This window comes from Limanda limanda, chromosome 1 (assembly GCF_963576545.1).
Source record: "Limanda limanda chromosome 1, fLimLim1.1, whole genome shotgun sequence".
Classification (NCBI taxonomy): domain Eukaryota; kingdom Metazoa; phylum Chordata; class Actinopteri; order Pleuronectiformes; family Pleuronectidae; genus Limanda; species Limanda limanda.
Window position 1 is genome coordinate 22,793,614 of NC_083636.1, and position 17,682 is coordinate 22,811,295.

The window sequence follows — 17,682 nt, forward strand, 5'->3', positions numbered from 1 at the left end:
CTTGCGCGTCACCCCTCAACCTTACAGCGCCCTCTAGCTACCACAACAGGACACAACATTTCCCCTTTTCTTGAAGAAATCACCTCTTATGTAATTTAGTAAAAATTTAACATTTTAGTTGACAAAACATCCTGTCATAGTAGAGACAAAGGTATCAACTTATTCAACCATCCTGTACCATTTTAGATGTAAAACTGAATGCAAACTAAATTATTTATAATACAGTACAAAGTAACCATCACATTATGAATGGAAACATGAATATACACGTTCACTTTTCGCACTGGAGATCACTTACAAGAAATGAAGAAGCTTTCTGTTTTATAAATGAGGCCGCAGGTCTGCAGACACGTACAGCATCATTCACTTAAAACCTGGGCACCTTTGCCCCAGCTTTTCTGTCTGCTTACTCTTTGCTCTTTTTTTGCTTGTCTTTTTAAAGTCTCCTCCAACTGCATGTGTTTTGGTTTTGTGTGTAACTGAAAGAATGTTAAGCTTTGTGCACATCTTCCTGCTCCTCAACAACTCAAATGGAGTAGCGCCTGTCGTAGCATGAGGTGGAGCATGATAGTTCTGCAGGAACTCTGTTTCTGCATGTTTCTACAGTCTGTGCATTCTGTATCAATCAATCAATCAATCAATCAAGTTTTATTTGTATAGCCCACATTCACAAATCACAATTCGTCTCATAGGGCTTTGTATGCATTCTTACAGCACTCGTGGAATCTCTCAATGGCTCCAGTTGTTCTTGGATAGTAGACACTGGCGCATACGTGCTTTATCTCTCTCTCCCTAAAAAAGGTTGAAAATGCATGTGAGGTAAGACTGTGCTTTGGCTTGACAAGGTGCTACGTATGGTCCCATAACTCTCGATATTGTGTACTTGTCATTTTGTAGGTAGGTATTGTTTGTTACTTTCAAATGTTCTTTATATTGGTTTGGATTAGATTTATTTTGTTATTTTGTTTTCAGTATTTTGTTTGTCTTCCCCAGTTATGATTTAACATTATCTTTTTATTGTTTGACAGGTGCTGTGGGCCTGAGGTGGCCACCCGTTTTGTTGGTTTGCAGTGTTACGATTGGTTAGTTTATTAATCCTATGTTTTTTGTCGCCGTGGTAAGTCACAGCCCTGTCCCTTTCTCTTATCTAAAGTGTTTAATTTCATGTGATAATTTGTGTTCTGTTGATTGTTTGGTTCATTTAGCTTTTTGTTTATTTATGCATTTGAGTTAAATAAAAGTTTATTTTCTACGAGTAAAACACGTCTCTTGCCCCGAGATATCAACGAACCAGTGCTGTTGCACAAAAAAGAGTTTAGTTGGTCAAAATGTCTTGAATTAACTATCACTTTGTAGTTTTAGCTTTATGCATGAGCCTACTGTCTTGCAGGAGATCTAATCTTGCCAGCAGCTTTCCTGCTCACTGCATCAGAATTTCTTCTGTAACATTTGTGTATTTTGCTGCATTCCTGGTTTAAGTGTGTACTATTAAACAAAATGGATACTATGCAAATTTCTTAAACATACTCAGCTAATCTCAAAAGAACCCTAGCGCAATCTTGCATCTGTCTCACATTATAAAAGTAGGGATATTCTAAAAGATCAAGTTCAAAGAAGTAAATACACCTACTGTAGCAGACATTTCAAATATTATTCCACTTTTATTTCAGCAATTTAGAAAAAAAATTATTTGTAATACACACATTTACAATCACTGTTGGTTTAAAAAGAAAATAAACTGAAAGCATAATGTGACTGAGTCTTCAATCATAACAAAATATAGCGGGTGAGGCCTCTCCCTCGCTGCTCCCGCAGACGCTGGCAGTGTCGAAGCATGTTCAAAATCCCCTGAAATCGTTTGTCCACCCTCGTTGGTGTAAATTCCCGAATGTCATCCTCCACCACAAAATACTGACCTGTAAGATATTACAACACAACTGTGAGAACAATTTTGTGTCATATACAAAAAAATCCTAATTTGTGTATCAGGTCCTTCCTTAACAACTTGTTAACAATGTTTTCATGGTTTTATTAAGCCAAGCCACTCAGATCATCAGTTTGCAAATATCCCATTTCAAAAAGACCATGAATATAAGTGGATTTTTAGGGAAAATAGCCAATAAAGTATAAGATTTCTTATTCAGACATTATATAGGTATTACTCAGGGACTTGGCTAAAGAAGTATAAACCTTCAATAATTACAAATTGTTTGCTTTATTTTAGTGTGCCTTAAAAAAATATTTTGTGTTCCAGCTCAATTTTCTTATCCTGCAGTGTGGAATTTTGTCTGCTGATGAAGATGGTTGATGAATGAATGTTTTACCCTATGGGGCATTTCATTCACAATTATATTGATTCCCAATATAAACAATTGAGGTCATATCTATATTGCAATAAGATATCAATTTCACATGGGAATTCAGTCAGGTCTGAACTCAATATTGCAAACAGATGTCAAAATTAATTGCCAAAATCCATCATTCGCAAAACGTACCTTTTGTATCTTTCGTGTCCTGGTCCTTGAAGCGTTGGTGAAGTTTGCGTGAATGATTACTCAGAGTTTTCACTGACTGATGGAGGATCTTGTACTTGGCTGTTACAGCTTTGTTAATGCTCTGCACCACAGCATTAATTTGATCATATGAAACACGTCCTTTCATGTACCTGAGAGGGACGGACACACACAAATTGCATTTAACATCAACATGTAGATCTGGAAAAAGACAAAACTAATGTATGCTACTTCAAAAAATAACTACAGTGCAATCTAGAAATCTGTCTGTGTTCATTAGACAGCGGAAGTCATTAAAATAAGACAACACAGAATTAAAAACATCATGCAGAGTTGAGTCTTACACATTTCTCTTCTATTAGACCAGTCAACCATCAAACCCCCCCCCCCACTGTTTATTATTTGTGATAATGGCCTACACATAATTTGAGAACAAAATGTATTGTCTATAATAATGCTGTAATAATAAATAATTATTCGTATCGGATGACATGTGAATACAACATTAGTTTTAATTGTCTATACAATATAATAGCTGTCGCAATTTTTTGCACACACATGAGTCAATAATGTTGATTGTGTAGCAGCATCCCTATGTATGGTACTCAACATTGTCAACCCTCTGAAAAGGATATTAGGAAGTAGTACATCAAAGGAAGTAAAAATCATGGTACAACTTAAACAAATATTGAAAAAATTAAATTCTGAATAATCTAACCCTAAAGTACATGTTTATAGATACCATGTCCTAAGCTACTGACCTATGCTTTTATACATCCTCCTTTTCTCTTTTTTGAAACAAAATGTGCTTTTTGACTTGCCATCACTTATTTTGTTTCAACACCATCAGACACCAAAAACACAGATAAATCTTCACTCATGTTGTGCTAGACCTATAAAAACTATATCAAAAACAAGATTTCACCTAGACTGACCCTACATATTTTTATATTATAAAGATTTTCGTCCGTGTTTTTTTATTGGACTGTATAATAGAATATTAACTTTACCATGGCTGGGTATCGCCACTGATTTGCCAAATCAATTTGATTCAGATTCACAAGGTTTTGTTTCAATATCGATTCAATTAGGGATATATCAGTACCATACCAATTAAATACCAAGTACAATACAAATTTTGCTTGAATATGAAAGAAATTCTCAGAGAACTAAAGCCGTAAATTGTGCAGGGAAACCTCTAATTTGATGCATTATTGAAAATTACTTTCACCCCCTCACGCCCCGGCTCTCAAGAGCCTTTGGTTGATTCAATATAACTTTATTTAGCTTTAGTTGCGAATATAAAAAGAGATGACTATCTAAGGAGCAAGCATTCCAAAAACAGAGGAGTTTGTTGTTAAAATATATTGATACCGGGCAGTGTTGTGCATGAATACCTTCATATTTTTTGTGAACGTTGAGTTTCCATACACAGGTACCATCTCTGGTGTTCAGTGCATGTCTGAAATGTTTCCAAAATGTCATAGTATGTGCTGGATATCATTAAGAGATACTTACGGTGGGATGTTCTCAAACTCTGGTACAGTGATAAACTCCATCTCTTTGATGCTTTTGTTGGTCTTTTTTACATTTTCTGGTTGGACAAGTTGATCATCTGCTGCTTCATTCTTGTTCAAAACAGGTTCATTTCCACTGAGAGACAACACAAACATAAGACATTCAGTGCTGGAGGTTGTTTTCCAATACCACGTAATCATATAATACATAGTCAAATAATACCTACATACTCCTTCATGTTTTTAAGAGATGACAGATAAGCAATAGCTTCTACTTTTTGCACATACTGTACATGGAGGAGCAGGGGTGAGCTCACTGAGTGTGATGTTGACTATCAATCTTCAATTCAATATTATTTGTATAGTGCCAAATAAGGGCTGGGCAAAATGGAAAAAAATCTTATCACAATAACTTTTTTCATATCAGTCAATATCCATATATCGCGATATAATCAAATCTGAGCACACCAACACGGCACGTCAGAAGAAATAAAGCATAACTGCTGGTCTCGAATAGTAACGTTTTTAGGAGTTATGTTTCCTTATTTATTTTTTTCTGCATTTTTTACTTTCCATTCCTCAGTATTGCGACCAAGCTTGATTTTTAAAACATCGTCACTCCAGAGGACATGCAACAGAAAAGTCTGCCTTTTGTGGCTTCCACCTACGACACCATTATCTGTTATAAAATGAATTTCTGCTGTTGTGAAATTCAGATTCAAAAACATACGCACGGTGGTAGGGGTTTGCAATATTTATATATATTTCCAAGATGTTAGTCGTGAGATGTATTTAATGACTATATCTCTACCATGAAGTACAAATTGCCATGTGAATGTTTTAAGCTGTCAGCCTGAAATTCTCTTCTCTCACAACAGACAGCACACTCCCTCGCCCATCCAGAAAACTTTCCTGCTCGCATGCGTATTTTTGTATCAGGAGAGGAGCAAAGAGAGCATAGAGAGAGCAAAATAAGTGTGTTATGAGATGCTTATTGACAGTGTCGTTCATGTTTTTTTTGGCAAAAAGTGTGTGTGTGTTTGGACATACAGGCACCTTCTCACTCACATCGACACAGTGAGATAAGAGGAGCGTTAATGTGAAGCCAATAAGTTACTTTGTTAATGAACAGTGGAAATAAACAGTGAAAACACAGAGTTTCCTCTATGATCCATAACTGCTCAAGCATCAGCACCGCTGCTTCATGATCAGCTCAGAAACAAAAGTTGGTTTGTTTTGTTCTGAAGTTTCCTGTGTCCTCCACTCTACTGCTGACCTGCTCTCACTTTAACTAATACAGACTCAACACCAGGTGTCAGGACCTGATCAGTACATGAAGTTTACTAAGTGTTTGCTTGATTTGTTCCAGAGTTTATGTGGCTGCATTTAAATATCATGAAAATGAGTCGTCAATATTTTGTGCAACCAGTACAACATTAGACGTGACGTTAACAGGACTCAGTGTTAAGGCGAGAGGGGGACACATATTTATGGTCCTACGCCATTGATTCATAACTAAATACATGATCGTTAATTTGTCATCTAAATCATAACCATCCCAATTAAAAAATGAAAAACTGAAAATGAACTCGTAAATTTTCATATGTATGAACTGAACTTCGAACCAGTGCCACAAAAGGTAGCCAATGCTCCAACTCCTCCTGTGATGACAGTGTTATTGTTCAGCGAGGTTTTCACAGTCACAGCCTGGACTTCTGCCTCTGTGGTTTGCACACGATGCTAATTTTAATTTAATTTTCATTTATTTACCATTTTTAAAATGATCTGTTGTTGCAAACAACATCAAATTGAATAATGTAATGAATCCGGCTGCATTTTTCTGCAAACACTTATTTTGTGCGCAGAGTAAGAGTTGTTACTCTGCGCACATGTAAGTGAATGAGGCCCTTTGACCTTTGACCAACAATCTCTGTTCAGGTTATCCTCTAAGTGAATATCTATAAAGGCATTCGTGAAATATCCTGTTCATGGGAATGCGACAGACAGAAGAACGGACGGAGAACCCGAAAACATAATTATACATAACATAATAAAGCACATGCTTTTCTCACTTTGTTGGGACTTTTGTCATGGGCATGTGTGCCGGTATGTTGTCCTTCATGTGATGAACATCTTCCACCTCCTTCTTCAATACCTTCTCAAGATCCTGAAACACAAACAAATTATTTGTGCTTTGTCATGGGGCTGCACGATAGTAGGAAAACATGGGATAATGTTGTTTAATATCACGATGACGATATGACTTGTGAAAAATAAACAAACATTCCCTGGCTACAGACGCAGAGACGATTGACAGCTCCACAGTAGAGCCAAGGGACACAGCCCGGCCGCAGCGCACAAACTGCTCCTTTGCATCTCTATCATTCACGCTGTGTGCTGCACCAACTAAGGCAAACCAAACCGATGATATTATCATTATGTGAGGATCTATGTTGATATTGTGGGGACATCAAATCAACTTTTAAACTGTAGTGAGTCAGAGAGGTAAGCTTAAAGACAGAGACGGACGCACACACACACACACAAACACACACACACACGCACGCACGCGCACACACCTGGTGAGTAGATAATGGGTAAATTAAAATGTTTAGGTGAACTATGCCTTTAAGTTACAATTCTTCAATAACTACATTTAATAGACACTTCAATGCATGTTACAAATGAATGGTAAACGAATCAATGTGAACCTAATAAGGTAAAAAATATTAGGTAGAAAGTGTGTAGCCTCTGTTTACCTTCAAATGCTTTAGTTTCTCCTTCTGTTGGCAGACATGTTTTTCAAACTCTTCTAAAAGGTTCTCCAGTGCAAACATTTCTAGTCCAAGTTTTCTATTCTTATTTTGAGGCAATTCTTCATGTGTGACAGAGAGAGAGAGAGAGCGAGAAAAGGGACCACATTCTTTATCAATGACACTATACACAAAAAAACAACAGTTATATATCTTGTCTTATATAAATCCCAGTTTCATACCAACAACTGATAGATCCAGCATGCGTTGTAAGGATGATATCCTGTCATGAATGTGAAGACTGATATCCTCCAGCTCACTCATTTTCCTGAAAAGGGGCAGAGTCATTGCATTTACAACAGTGCTTTGCACATTGTAAACTGCTGTTGTAAATTACGCTAGCAAAGTAGGTTTACTGTTACTAAATATAGAAATAACTACCTGTATAATTACATCCAACACAGACTGCAAAAAGATTAACTTTCCCGAAGTAAAGATCATGCTTGAAAAAAAATGTATCTCAAACTGTGCGAGCAGGGCGTGAATTTATATTCAGGCACAAAGAACAACAAAATTAAGCACGACCTAACTAAAGGACGTAAGACAAATAGATTCCTTCTGTTTACAACTTGTATTGATATCGTCAATAAAAGTTGATATTAGCTAGATTTTGACAGCCCACAGCTTACATTAGCTAGGCTATAAATTCATCATAGACATATATCGTTATGAGATAAATGAGATACAGAGCTACACTTTCTAGGCTGTAAACAAAATATTAAACAGTAAGTTTCATTCGTGGAGCTTACTCGGCCGCGCGATTTTCTTCTTCTTCTTCTTCTTCTTCTTCTTCTTCTTCTTCTTCTTCTTCTTCTTCTTCTTCTTCTTCTTCTTCTTCTTCTTCTTCTTCTTCTTCTTCTTCTTCTTCTTCTTCTTCTTCTTCTTCTTCTTCTTCTTCTTCTTCTTCTTCTTCTTCTTCTTCTTCTTCCTCGTTTTATTAGAAGCTGGCAAACAATGATTCGGTGCATTACCGCCCCAGCTGGTATGGAGTGTGGCTCAGGATTTTATTATCTATTTTATTGGGTACACAAAAAAACATATATTTTCTCAACTTTACTAATAATTACACCTCATTATATTCAACACTTTACTCTCTCCAGTTTTTGATGGTCTATATTGAGTAAAAATACCTTTATCCAGCTATACATTTGACCCTCAATACTTGTAGTTTCTCTTCCTCTTTTCCCCTCTTCACTAATGTGAACTATGAATTTTAATAAAAGTGTTAGCCAAAATCTCTGCTTTCTCATCTTTCACTGTTATTGTTTGACCACTATTTTAAATAGGATAACCATATTCTAATTTATCCCATTCATTCCCTACCAACTGAATTACAAAAAAACTTTGTATTTTAAAAATACATTGGCTTGCACCTTTTTATATTAAATATGAGTTTGAAAACTGTCATTCTTTTTTTAGAACTTTGAAAGCTTTATTTATAGACTAAATAGCTTAATCACATTTCTTTGTCCACAAAGGCACAAACATTTTTTTGGTGCTTACCTCCCTTCTTGTGCATGGGCTGCTTTGCTGCGATCCCCAGTCTGACCCATCTGCATGCCGAAGTGTCCTTGGGCAAGATGCTGAACCCTGACTGGCCCCCCTTAGAATAACAAAGTGCTGCGAATAGATGCACTGTATGAATGTGTGTGAAGGGGTGAATGTAAAACTGTACTGTACTTTGAGTGGTCATCAAGACTAGAAAAGCGCTATATAAATAAAAAAACATATATTAGTCACAAATACATATATCATCACTACACTACTGCTACCATACCACTATTATTAAATTATGCTTTTAATTACTATTATAATTATTATTATCATTAATATGCTATCACTGCACATTATCAGTATGCTAGGCTGTAAGCTATTATAATTAATATTATTACTATTGGAAGTGTAACTATTATTATTATTATTATTATAGCATTGTGTGTCTGTCTGTCTGTCTCTCTGGTCACAATAGGTGTGTGAAAAGCCTTCAGTTGATCCAATATGCTACATCATGAGAAATGACAGGAACTAGAAAAAGAGATCATATTACTCATGTGTTAGATTATCTGCATTTTCTACCAGTAAATTATATAATATAAGTAGTATAGACCATAGTACCTCATTATATTAATGGGCCGCTTTGCTCTCAAAATGCAGACTCACTTGTCTGAGTCTCTACCATAGACTATATATGGTCTCTACGAGTAGAATGGGAGGTAAAGCATTCTACTAAAATGTGGAATGATTTTATTTTGAAAATGATGACCTGGAAGTAGCTAGCCTGTCGTATTGGATAGAAGCTTCCCAGCACCCATTCACAAGTCGTCTGTCACGGAACAGGAGTCCTTTATACGGAGCAGCATTTAGACTTGAAGAGACAATAATTCTGTCCATGCTGCAGAGTGGTGCGGCTCTTTAAGCAGCGGTTAACTGCCCGGAGATGTTAAGAACGTCGCGCTTCACCAAGAGAGCTCGTCAAGGCTTTTGCACTGATTTGTGAGTAGCATCGCTGTGGTGCTCCTGTTCATCGACGCTAGGTGAGAAGGAATGTGGGTTAAAGCCACTTCAGCCATGTCTTCACTCTCCACTTTACTCAGGATAGCTACCATTGGTTATCTTTGTTATCAAGGCATGTGTCTCCAGATGTTACTTTCGTTGTGATGTTGATAAAGGGGTGTCCTGACTTCACTTTGCCCATATTGGGGATCATAGAAAGCTGATATGACGTTTATAAAGAGTCATAGCTATTTTACGGCCCAATTAAGGTCGGTCCGTTGCTAGTCAGCTAGATCAGCCGAATTCATTACTGTTAACATTACGTTACATTATAGGCGAGTCGCTGAGTTAATATTGAATATGAAAACTGTTTCTCAGAGAAAACTTCAATTATGACCGAGTCCTCGTGGCTTTATGCTTATTTGCCGTTGCATATTATTTTTCTTACCTCCTGCAGTAATGTCTCCATGTATTTTGTCTTGGGGCTCGTTAACATTAAATTATTTTTCATGAATCATCACGTCCTAAAATTGAATTAAGAAACAAGTAAACGACTCAATGATATTAATATGTAAATGTTGAAATGGATTTTAAAAACATGACATAAATAGCCAAAACGTTTTTTATTTTCATTTATTTATGTATTTAAATATTCATCTATTCATCTATCTGTCCATTCATTTCAACATACATTTATTTATCTATTTATCTAGTTGCAAGTCCTTAAGCATCTCATGGCCTCATGGTATTTCTTTCTGCATGTGTTGTTTTACTAAAATATATACCTTGCTTAAAAACATTGTTAAAGAGAAGCAGCCTAGTAAATTTAAGAAACATCAGGACATCATAAACAAAATATAGATGGAATGCAAACATCATGTCGAATAAAGGCTTGCTCTTGCATACTAATACAACATTGACGGCTGTTAACTTTATCAATTAAAACCTCTCATTCAGACACACAAACAGCAGCAGTATTATTTAACCTTAACATAACATAATTATGGTGGTAACATAATTATTGAAATGTATGTACTGCATCAAAATTCCACATCACAATTTCACAATTTCCCCCAAAAAGTATTGATTGATATCTGAAATATTTCCTGAGCAAGTTTGATGTATATAAAAAAAGTAAGTAAACATGTATTTTCCTTTTGCCAGTAGGTCGCAGTACAACTTTTACTATAAGTATTGCCATTGGGATGTCTTCAGGCTACCCGGGTTGTGAGGGATACACGATGCACGATATGGATTTTCCCATCCTATACAGATAACCGATAATTACATGCTTCACATGGCCGACACCTATACTGATAATAGTTTCACGTTTCTTAAAAATAAGTTTTAAGCCTACAGTTTATGCACACCTTAGGGTAAAATGGCAAAATATACTAAGCAAATATTGATGAATTAATATTCAATTGTTATTATCGGATCTTCTATCAGCGATAATTACCGTTTCAGATAAATCAATAATAATATAAAATTCCAATTATCAAGCTGATATTATATTGGACCGATATATATCTTGCATCCCTAGTTATGACGTTAATCTCATAACCATAATACTGTTGTCATGTGATGCCTATCGTGGGATTGAGCTCATTACCGTCAAAGGCACAATATTTTTTGCCTTTTTTTTTGATTTGCTGAAAGTTACAGGACTGCATATGGTATGTGATGCAGTGTTTCCTCTATAAGCATATGTGAAGTGCTGCTGCTGAGCTGACTTTAAAAAAAAATCCACCTTGATAGAAAGACGACGGTCAAGTCAGTCATAAATATCTCTGCAGTCAAACCAACAGCAGAAGAAAGAATGGTATCGGTCATTTTTTTACTCTGTTAGGTAGTGTCACAATATCAGAGATCTGAAAAGAGGATTTGAAATTTCTATAACGCAAACAATTGAATTTCATTGAATTATTTGTTGGATTAAGCATGAGGATAGGCAAGTGCCAATTTCCAGTTTTCAAAATAATATAAAACAAAAAAATATATTGTTATTTCTAGGCTTGAGTATGGTGGTTCAACTTAATATATTCACACACATATTTACACACACAATACACGGACAGCATAAGTGCCTACACAAATCGCAGGCTGGCAAGTAGATGTCTATAGGCCAGGAATCAAGCAAGCTACATTTGGGGAAGATTAGACCATTTATATATGACAGTTACAAACATTCCTTTTTAATGGTGATATATCTAAATTTGACATGCCACCCAAAATAGCACAATGATAAAAACCCACTCATATTTGCAATGGGTGATCATCAAAATTTCTCAAAATTGCTTTCTTGTAGCAGATTAATAATAATATGATGATAATAATAATCACTCCAAAAATAATTTGTCTCTCACGCCATTTGCGCCCAAGCACCATCGCTATATAGCTTAATTATAGGCTCTAGGCTATATGTAATTTCTTACATTTCAAAGATAATTTCTAACACTTAATATAGGGCTATTGTAATCATTTTGGTTATGTGCAAGACAGCCAGAAGGCTATCGAGACCAGATTGTGTGGGATAAGATGATATAATTAAATATTTTGTTTCAATAGCTATATTATTAGCTATATATTAGCTATATATTGCTTGTCTTGTCTGTATACTTCTATAGTATTGGTAATCCGGAAAACTGTGAAACTGTGATATATCCTTTGACAACAAACGTGGTACCAAAATTTTGTATCATGGCATCCCTTTCTACCACCATGCCGATGGAAGGGATAGGTGAGGTGTTTGAGTCCTTAGTTCCTGTTCCCACCCTTGACCAACCAAAGGCAGTGGCAAACCTCTTTTGCTGATAGAAATAAACTAATACCCATCCTGCTGGCCCTCATCACTGTCAGACCAAACCCTCTGCACAATTCATCCTGCTGCTTTCAGACATGCACTGAACTCCACTGATCGTCTGTATTTTCTCAGGACGATGTGCATATGTGAAAGTAAATGTCCGAGTGTGTATGTGTGTGTGAGGGAGGAGGGGGGTGATGACACTTCTAATACACGACAGGCGCAAACAAATTAATATGGCTGTCAGGAATTGACAGTTTTCTTAGTCTGCTGTAATGCTCTGGAGCCTTCTTTAGAATTATTTCTTGTTATCTCAAACAGGCCTATAATATATTGTAATTATTTTTATTGTTTGATTGATGCATGTGGTTTGCAAACTTTTCTATATGCAGTCTATGGTGCAGAGTGTTAGAAAAAAATGTTTATCCTACCTGATTTATCTGCAGTGAATATTTTATAGTCAGTGTTTTTCATAAAATGTATTACTGTTCTTGTGTGTGGTATATGTTTGAATTATTTACTGAACTGGTTTCATACTGTACATTACATGTTGGTTATTTCAGAGGTCTGTTAACAATCAATACAATCTTCAGACCCAAGCTCACAACTTCAGCTAGATATACGTGTGCTTTTACTTTGAAGACAAATTCCTAAAGTGGAAGTGATTCTATGAATGTTGCTGCCAATCACAGAGATCAGCAACTATGTGTTGTTTGTTTTTAAACACCAGTATTTTCAAGGAAACAAAGTTTCAACATTGCCTCTCTCTCAATTACTACTATGTACACAGTTGGGTTAAAGACATTGAGTCAGATAACGCTCCGAGATGAGTTGTCTACCACAAGGCGTTACTTCTGCTGCCCCGGTGTAACATGAAGCACAGCAACTGTGCATTGGTCCAGTCCAATAAATATATTTGTGTTATCTAAACATTAGACCTCTTTTTTTTAACCATTTTGGGATCAAAATGGGGAATCGATAAGAACCGGAATCGATAAGCAAAATCGAAATCGGAATTAGAATCGATAAAATTCCCTAAATTCCAAACCATAGCCTTTGGCCTCAGTTAATATTCAACCCTGCCATTAGTGCTATTTATTTCTCTCTTGCTTTCTGCAAATTACTTTCTTTTCTCTTTTAACTCCCCACTGACACATGTAAAGCTTCCTTTGATCTCTTGAAAGGCTCCTTATTAATTTACACATTCAAGTGAGGCATTTGTATCACACTCAGACATCTGCAAACAGCAACATGATATATATCTCTAGTTCTGTAATGTATTTCTCATCATTTAAGAGTAACAAATTAAAAGATCACACCAGTACAAATGGTACCTAGTAAAGTATTTTAAATCAGTATTAATCAATCAGTATCAATATGGTTACTTCTGCACTGTCTTTATATCGTTTTTTGTGTGTAATTAGGTGTGAAAAGTCAGTGTCATGACTGGAACTGAGACTGAGGATGATATTCCATTAGGTGAAAGGAAGACTGTCACAGATTTCTGCTACCTCCTGGACAAGTCCAAACAACTCTTCAATGGGCTACGGTTAGTTTTAACTTTTTCAGTTTTTTCGCAGTAGATGGGCTGTATTTTGTGATCAAACATTGACTTCCAGGGACTACTTAAGGGGAAATGCTATGCAAGCAGTGCACATGAATTGGGCTGAAACTATCGATCATTTTTTATAGATGAATCTAACGATAATTTAATTATTTGATTACTTTAATCATTTATCAATAATAAAATTAGAAAAATAATACTAATCATAATCTATATTCAATCTGTGAGTTGACAGAGTTTTTAGTCCGTGAATCCAATTGTGTGCCCTCCTTTCCCTGGAAAAGAAAACATCCTAGCTACCTCCTTTTAAAGGGAATTATACCATCTCAATCCCGATATGTATTACTGGCATTGCAACAGCACAAACTGCATTGTGTAAACATTGGTTGGCTATCAGAAATGATCATGCATTATTTCATCACTAAACACAGAACAGGTCTACAATATAGCCCCTTCCTCTACTAATGTTTTATATTTCAAGTTTAATTATAGTTCCAGGACTCTGGAGCCTCAGGAGTGGCCAGAGGTCAAAACCTGCCTCTTTGACAAGCCCACATCAGTAAAGTCCATTTCAATTTTATTCTACTGACATTACAGGCTTCTTTCTCTTTTCTTTAACTGTTGATTCAAAAAGATTGATCCGAAGGTGCAGAAATGATCCAAACACATGAATATTCCATTGTAGGCCCACTGAAGGTATTATGCTATTATATTGTGAACAACGGATCTGATTTAGGTTTGGAGGTCAGTGTATGTGGGCTGCTGCTGCATTTACTATCGCCGTGTAGGTGGCAGTGCTAAATGACATTCTGAGTAGCTTTTCTTTACTTTTTTTCAGTTGAAAACTTGTCATATACAAACAAATAAGGCAATGACTAAATTAGTGTTGGAATACTGTGCTCACTTACATGGAATTACTCATCTGTAAACATCCAGAACGTTGTTGGACATATCTAAGGATGTCAACCATCAAAACATGAGCACACAATGTGCTTCCATTTTTCAACTATGCTCCAAAATTATGGAATTCCTTACCCAAGGCCACATGAGATGCAAGCTCTGTGAGTATATTTAAATGGCAATAGAAAAATGATTAATCAGCTGTCACGCTTCCTAAGCAGGCTTCCTTATCTTTTACACATTTAATTGTTCTTATGTGTTTCTACGTTTCATTCCTATCTTTAACAAATGTGCTGCAATGCCAGTAATTCATATCGGGATTGAGACGGTATCACTCCCCTCAAGAGGAGGTAGCTTGGATGTTTCCCTTTACAGGGTAAGGAGGGCACACAATTGGATTCAAGGACGGAAAACCCTGTCACATCATCGATTGAAAATAGATTCTGACTTGAAGTGTTTTCTGTGGCACGATTTATTGGTAATTTAGATCAAGTTGTTATAATGTTCATCTAGAGCTGAGGTTTAACTTTTTCTTTACATCCATTAGAAATCTATTCAAAATAAAAGAAGCTCAGCTTCATGTCCGCACACGGACCCTCAGTCTACGGGGAAGGGAACCCCGACAGACCCGGGTCTGGGTGAGGGGTTCCGGGATTGAGGACGTGACAACAACCGGACTGAGAGGTCGAGAACCGTCAAATCTATCTAGCTCTCAGCGGCTAGCTGCTGCTCTTTCAGCGGGGCTAGTAGAGTATAGCTCCGGGATGCTTCCTACAGCTGCTAACATCCTCACTGTGCTGCGTTCAGGCAACTCGGATATTCCGACCTCCTACTTGAAGAAGAGCAGTGGACGCCTCATGCGCTCATGGAGACGTATAGCTTCGCAATGTTGGCAGTGTTGCCAACTCCTCAGTAAGGAAAGTAGCTATTGGCTGATCGAAAAGTCGCTAGAAGTCGCTAAATGACGTCATCGCCTAATTTGCATAATTGTAATGGTCGCTGTAGGACGTACAAAAAGTGAGAAAAAAATATCCTTAATATGTTTAGAACTACAAATGAGCTTTCTTCTACGGAAGCGTATTGCATTAACTAAAAAAACTAAATTATGTTTTTTTGAGATAATTATAGGTTCTCAATAAAATAAAATAAAAAACAACTTTTGTTTTTCAAGTGAATACAATACGCTTCCGTATTCTTCTTTTGATTCTTGTTTTTTATTTGTTATCTTGCCATTGAAATAGGCCATCACATCTCAAAATAACTTCATGACTTAATGCTGTGTCTAGACCCACATACAAAATCAATTTTGTACTATATTGTTAAATGGTAAAATATCAAATTTAATCAAAAGGGTGTTAAGTGGGGTGGAATTGCTGGCTCTACGTCCAACCCTCCTCCTTTATCCAGGCTTGGGACCGGCAACATTTTTAGTCTGGAGGACGCAGAGCTTGGCTGTCCTCTCTCTCTCTCTCTGTCTGCCTGCAAGGCTACTGGGAGACTGACCGCCTGTGAGTGCTCCGGGACGGCGGAGGGGCTCACGGCGGCACCCGCTGCTCGTTGAGGACAGTAACTGCAGAACGATACGTGCTTTCACGTCAGTCTCCAAAACTCCAGAAAGTCTCCAATAACACCAGAAAAAGTTGCTAGATTTGTCGCTAGTAGCTTTTGACAAAAAAAGTCGCCATGAGGCTTTGGAAAGTCGCCAGATTTAGCGACAAAGTCGCCAAGTTGGCAACACTGAGTGTTGGCAGTGAACACAACAGAATTTGAACACAACAGAATTTCGTCGATGACAAAATAATGTCATATCAATTATCAATCGTCGATTAATTATGCCCATCCCTAAACGAGGGTTTATTTGCTATTGTACAGTGGGACAAATGTAACACTTAAGATTTCTATATGAAGCTTGATCAGGAGCTACCATTAGACAGCAGCTAACATTTGCATTCAATCCCTTTCTAGCCGTTAGGGATGTTTTTATGTTGACATATCAGACAATGTAACAAATAATTGTCAGTTTCTTTTCACCTGATTATTACTTTAGACAGTAATGTTATGCCACAATATGCTCACTGGAACATATTGCTCTGTCATGTAAATACAGTTTATGTGAATACAAAAGTTAGTTTGAATTACTTAAGCATTGTAATGAGCATTAAACATTAGATTGGAAGCTTGATTCCAGTGCATTTATTTGTAAGCTTAAATAATTGTGTGTCAGAGTTACATTGGCATTCTCTGGATTAAAACGTCTTTACCATTGTGCCCCTAATGGAACATTCTAGATTTTAACTATCCATTATCTTAAAAGTTGTAAAGTTTGGCAGATTCTTTGTGTTTATATGACTTTTAATCCTGGATCACAGCAGTACATTGTCTTTTGTGCTCTTTTCTGTAGCGACCTTCCTCAGTATGGACACAAGCAGTGGCAATCCTACTTTGGACGGACTTTTGATGTCTACACTAAACTATGGAAATTTCAACAGCAGCACAGGTTTTTTCCATCTTCCATTTCTCTATATATATTATGCATTACATATGATCCAAATAATCTAAATGTGATCAAGCTGTTTGTTTGTTTTCAGGCAGATCCTGGACAGTCGGTATGGCTTGAAGAGATGGCAAATTGGGGAAGTTGCATCCAAAATTGGACAGCTATACTACCATTACTAGTAGGTCGAACTGTGTGATAATAGATGATTGATTATAGATTAAAGTGGAAATTAATACCTCATATAGTCCTGGCCTACACCATGAGTCATGCTATAACATTTGGTCAAAATATAATTTTATAGGATTGTGGCAAAGCCTGTGACTATGGGTTTCCAAACATAAGCCAGATGATGTACATAAGCTGGTTTTACTATTTTTATTTGGAAAAATATCATTACACAATATTGAGGGCTGACCAGGTGGGCGCCACCACATGACAGGTCTCTCCCGAGGCCCAACAGGAGTGCCCCACCTTATGCCGGTTCTCTACCGAAGCCAAGCAGGGGGGCGCCAGACCGGTAGCCAGGGACGGGAATAGTACTTGAGATTTTTTGTTTTTCTTTAAACCCATATTTTGTATACA

At 36.8% G+C, this 17,682-nt stretch overlaps 2 protein-coding genes across 2 annotated transcripts in view; one reads left to right on the forward strand and one right to left on the reverse strand.

Moving 5' to 3' along the window:
* Positions 1-1,641: 1,641 nt before the first annotated feature.
* On the reverse strand, positions 1,642-7,632 carry ska1 (spindle and kinetochore associated complex subunit 1). The gene is made up of 7 exons (XM_061073600.1): positions 7,593-7,632; positions 7,026-7,111; positions 6,790-6,905; positions 6,103-6,197; positions 4,032-4,166; positions 2,496-2,665; positions 1,642-1,916 (listed from the first exon to the last, which is right to left on the reverse strand). Exons 2-7 carry the CDS (start codon positions 7,105-7,107, stop codon positions 1,768-1,770), a joined length of 747 nt encoding a protein of 248 aa, XP_060929583.1. The 5' UTR covers positions 7,108-7,111; positions 7,593-7,632; the 3' UTR covers positions 1,642-1,767.
* Positions 7,633-9,160: 1,528 nt separating this feature from the next.
* Positions 9,161-17,682, forward strand: part of scai (suppressor of cancer cell invasion) — a 36,935-nt gene continuing 28,413 nt past the window's right edge. The window contains exons 1-4 of the mRNA XM_061077671.1: positions 9,161-9,377; positions 13,564-13,688; positions 17,005-17,100; positions 17,192-17,278. Of these exons, the coding sequence (XP_060933654.1) occupies positions 13,582-13,688; positions 17,005-17,100; positions 17,192-17,278 (290 nt within the window). The 5' untranslated portion in view covers positions 9,161-9,377; positions 13,564-13,581. The remainder of the gene's footprint in view (positions 9,378-13,563; positions 13,689-17,004; positions 17,101-17,191; positions 17,279-17,682) is intronic.

What these genes read in the sequence shown, in the direction of transcription:
- ska1 (XM_061073600.1), bottom strand. Translation starts at nt 7,107, where the DNA reads ATGAGTGAGCTGGAGGATATCAGTCTTCACATTCATGACAGGATATCA. An exon ending in AGAAACTAAAGCATTTGAAG is followed by an intron (nt 6,198 to 6,789) that starts GTAAACAGAGGC and finishes TTTGTGTTTCAG; the next exon opens with GATCTTGAGAAGGTATTGAA. An exon ending in GGACACGAAAGATACAAAAG is followed by an intron (nt 1,917 to 2,495) that starts GTACGTTTTGCG and finishes AATATCTTACAG; the next exon opens with GTCAGTATTTTGTGGTGGAG.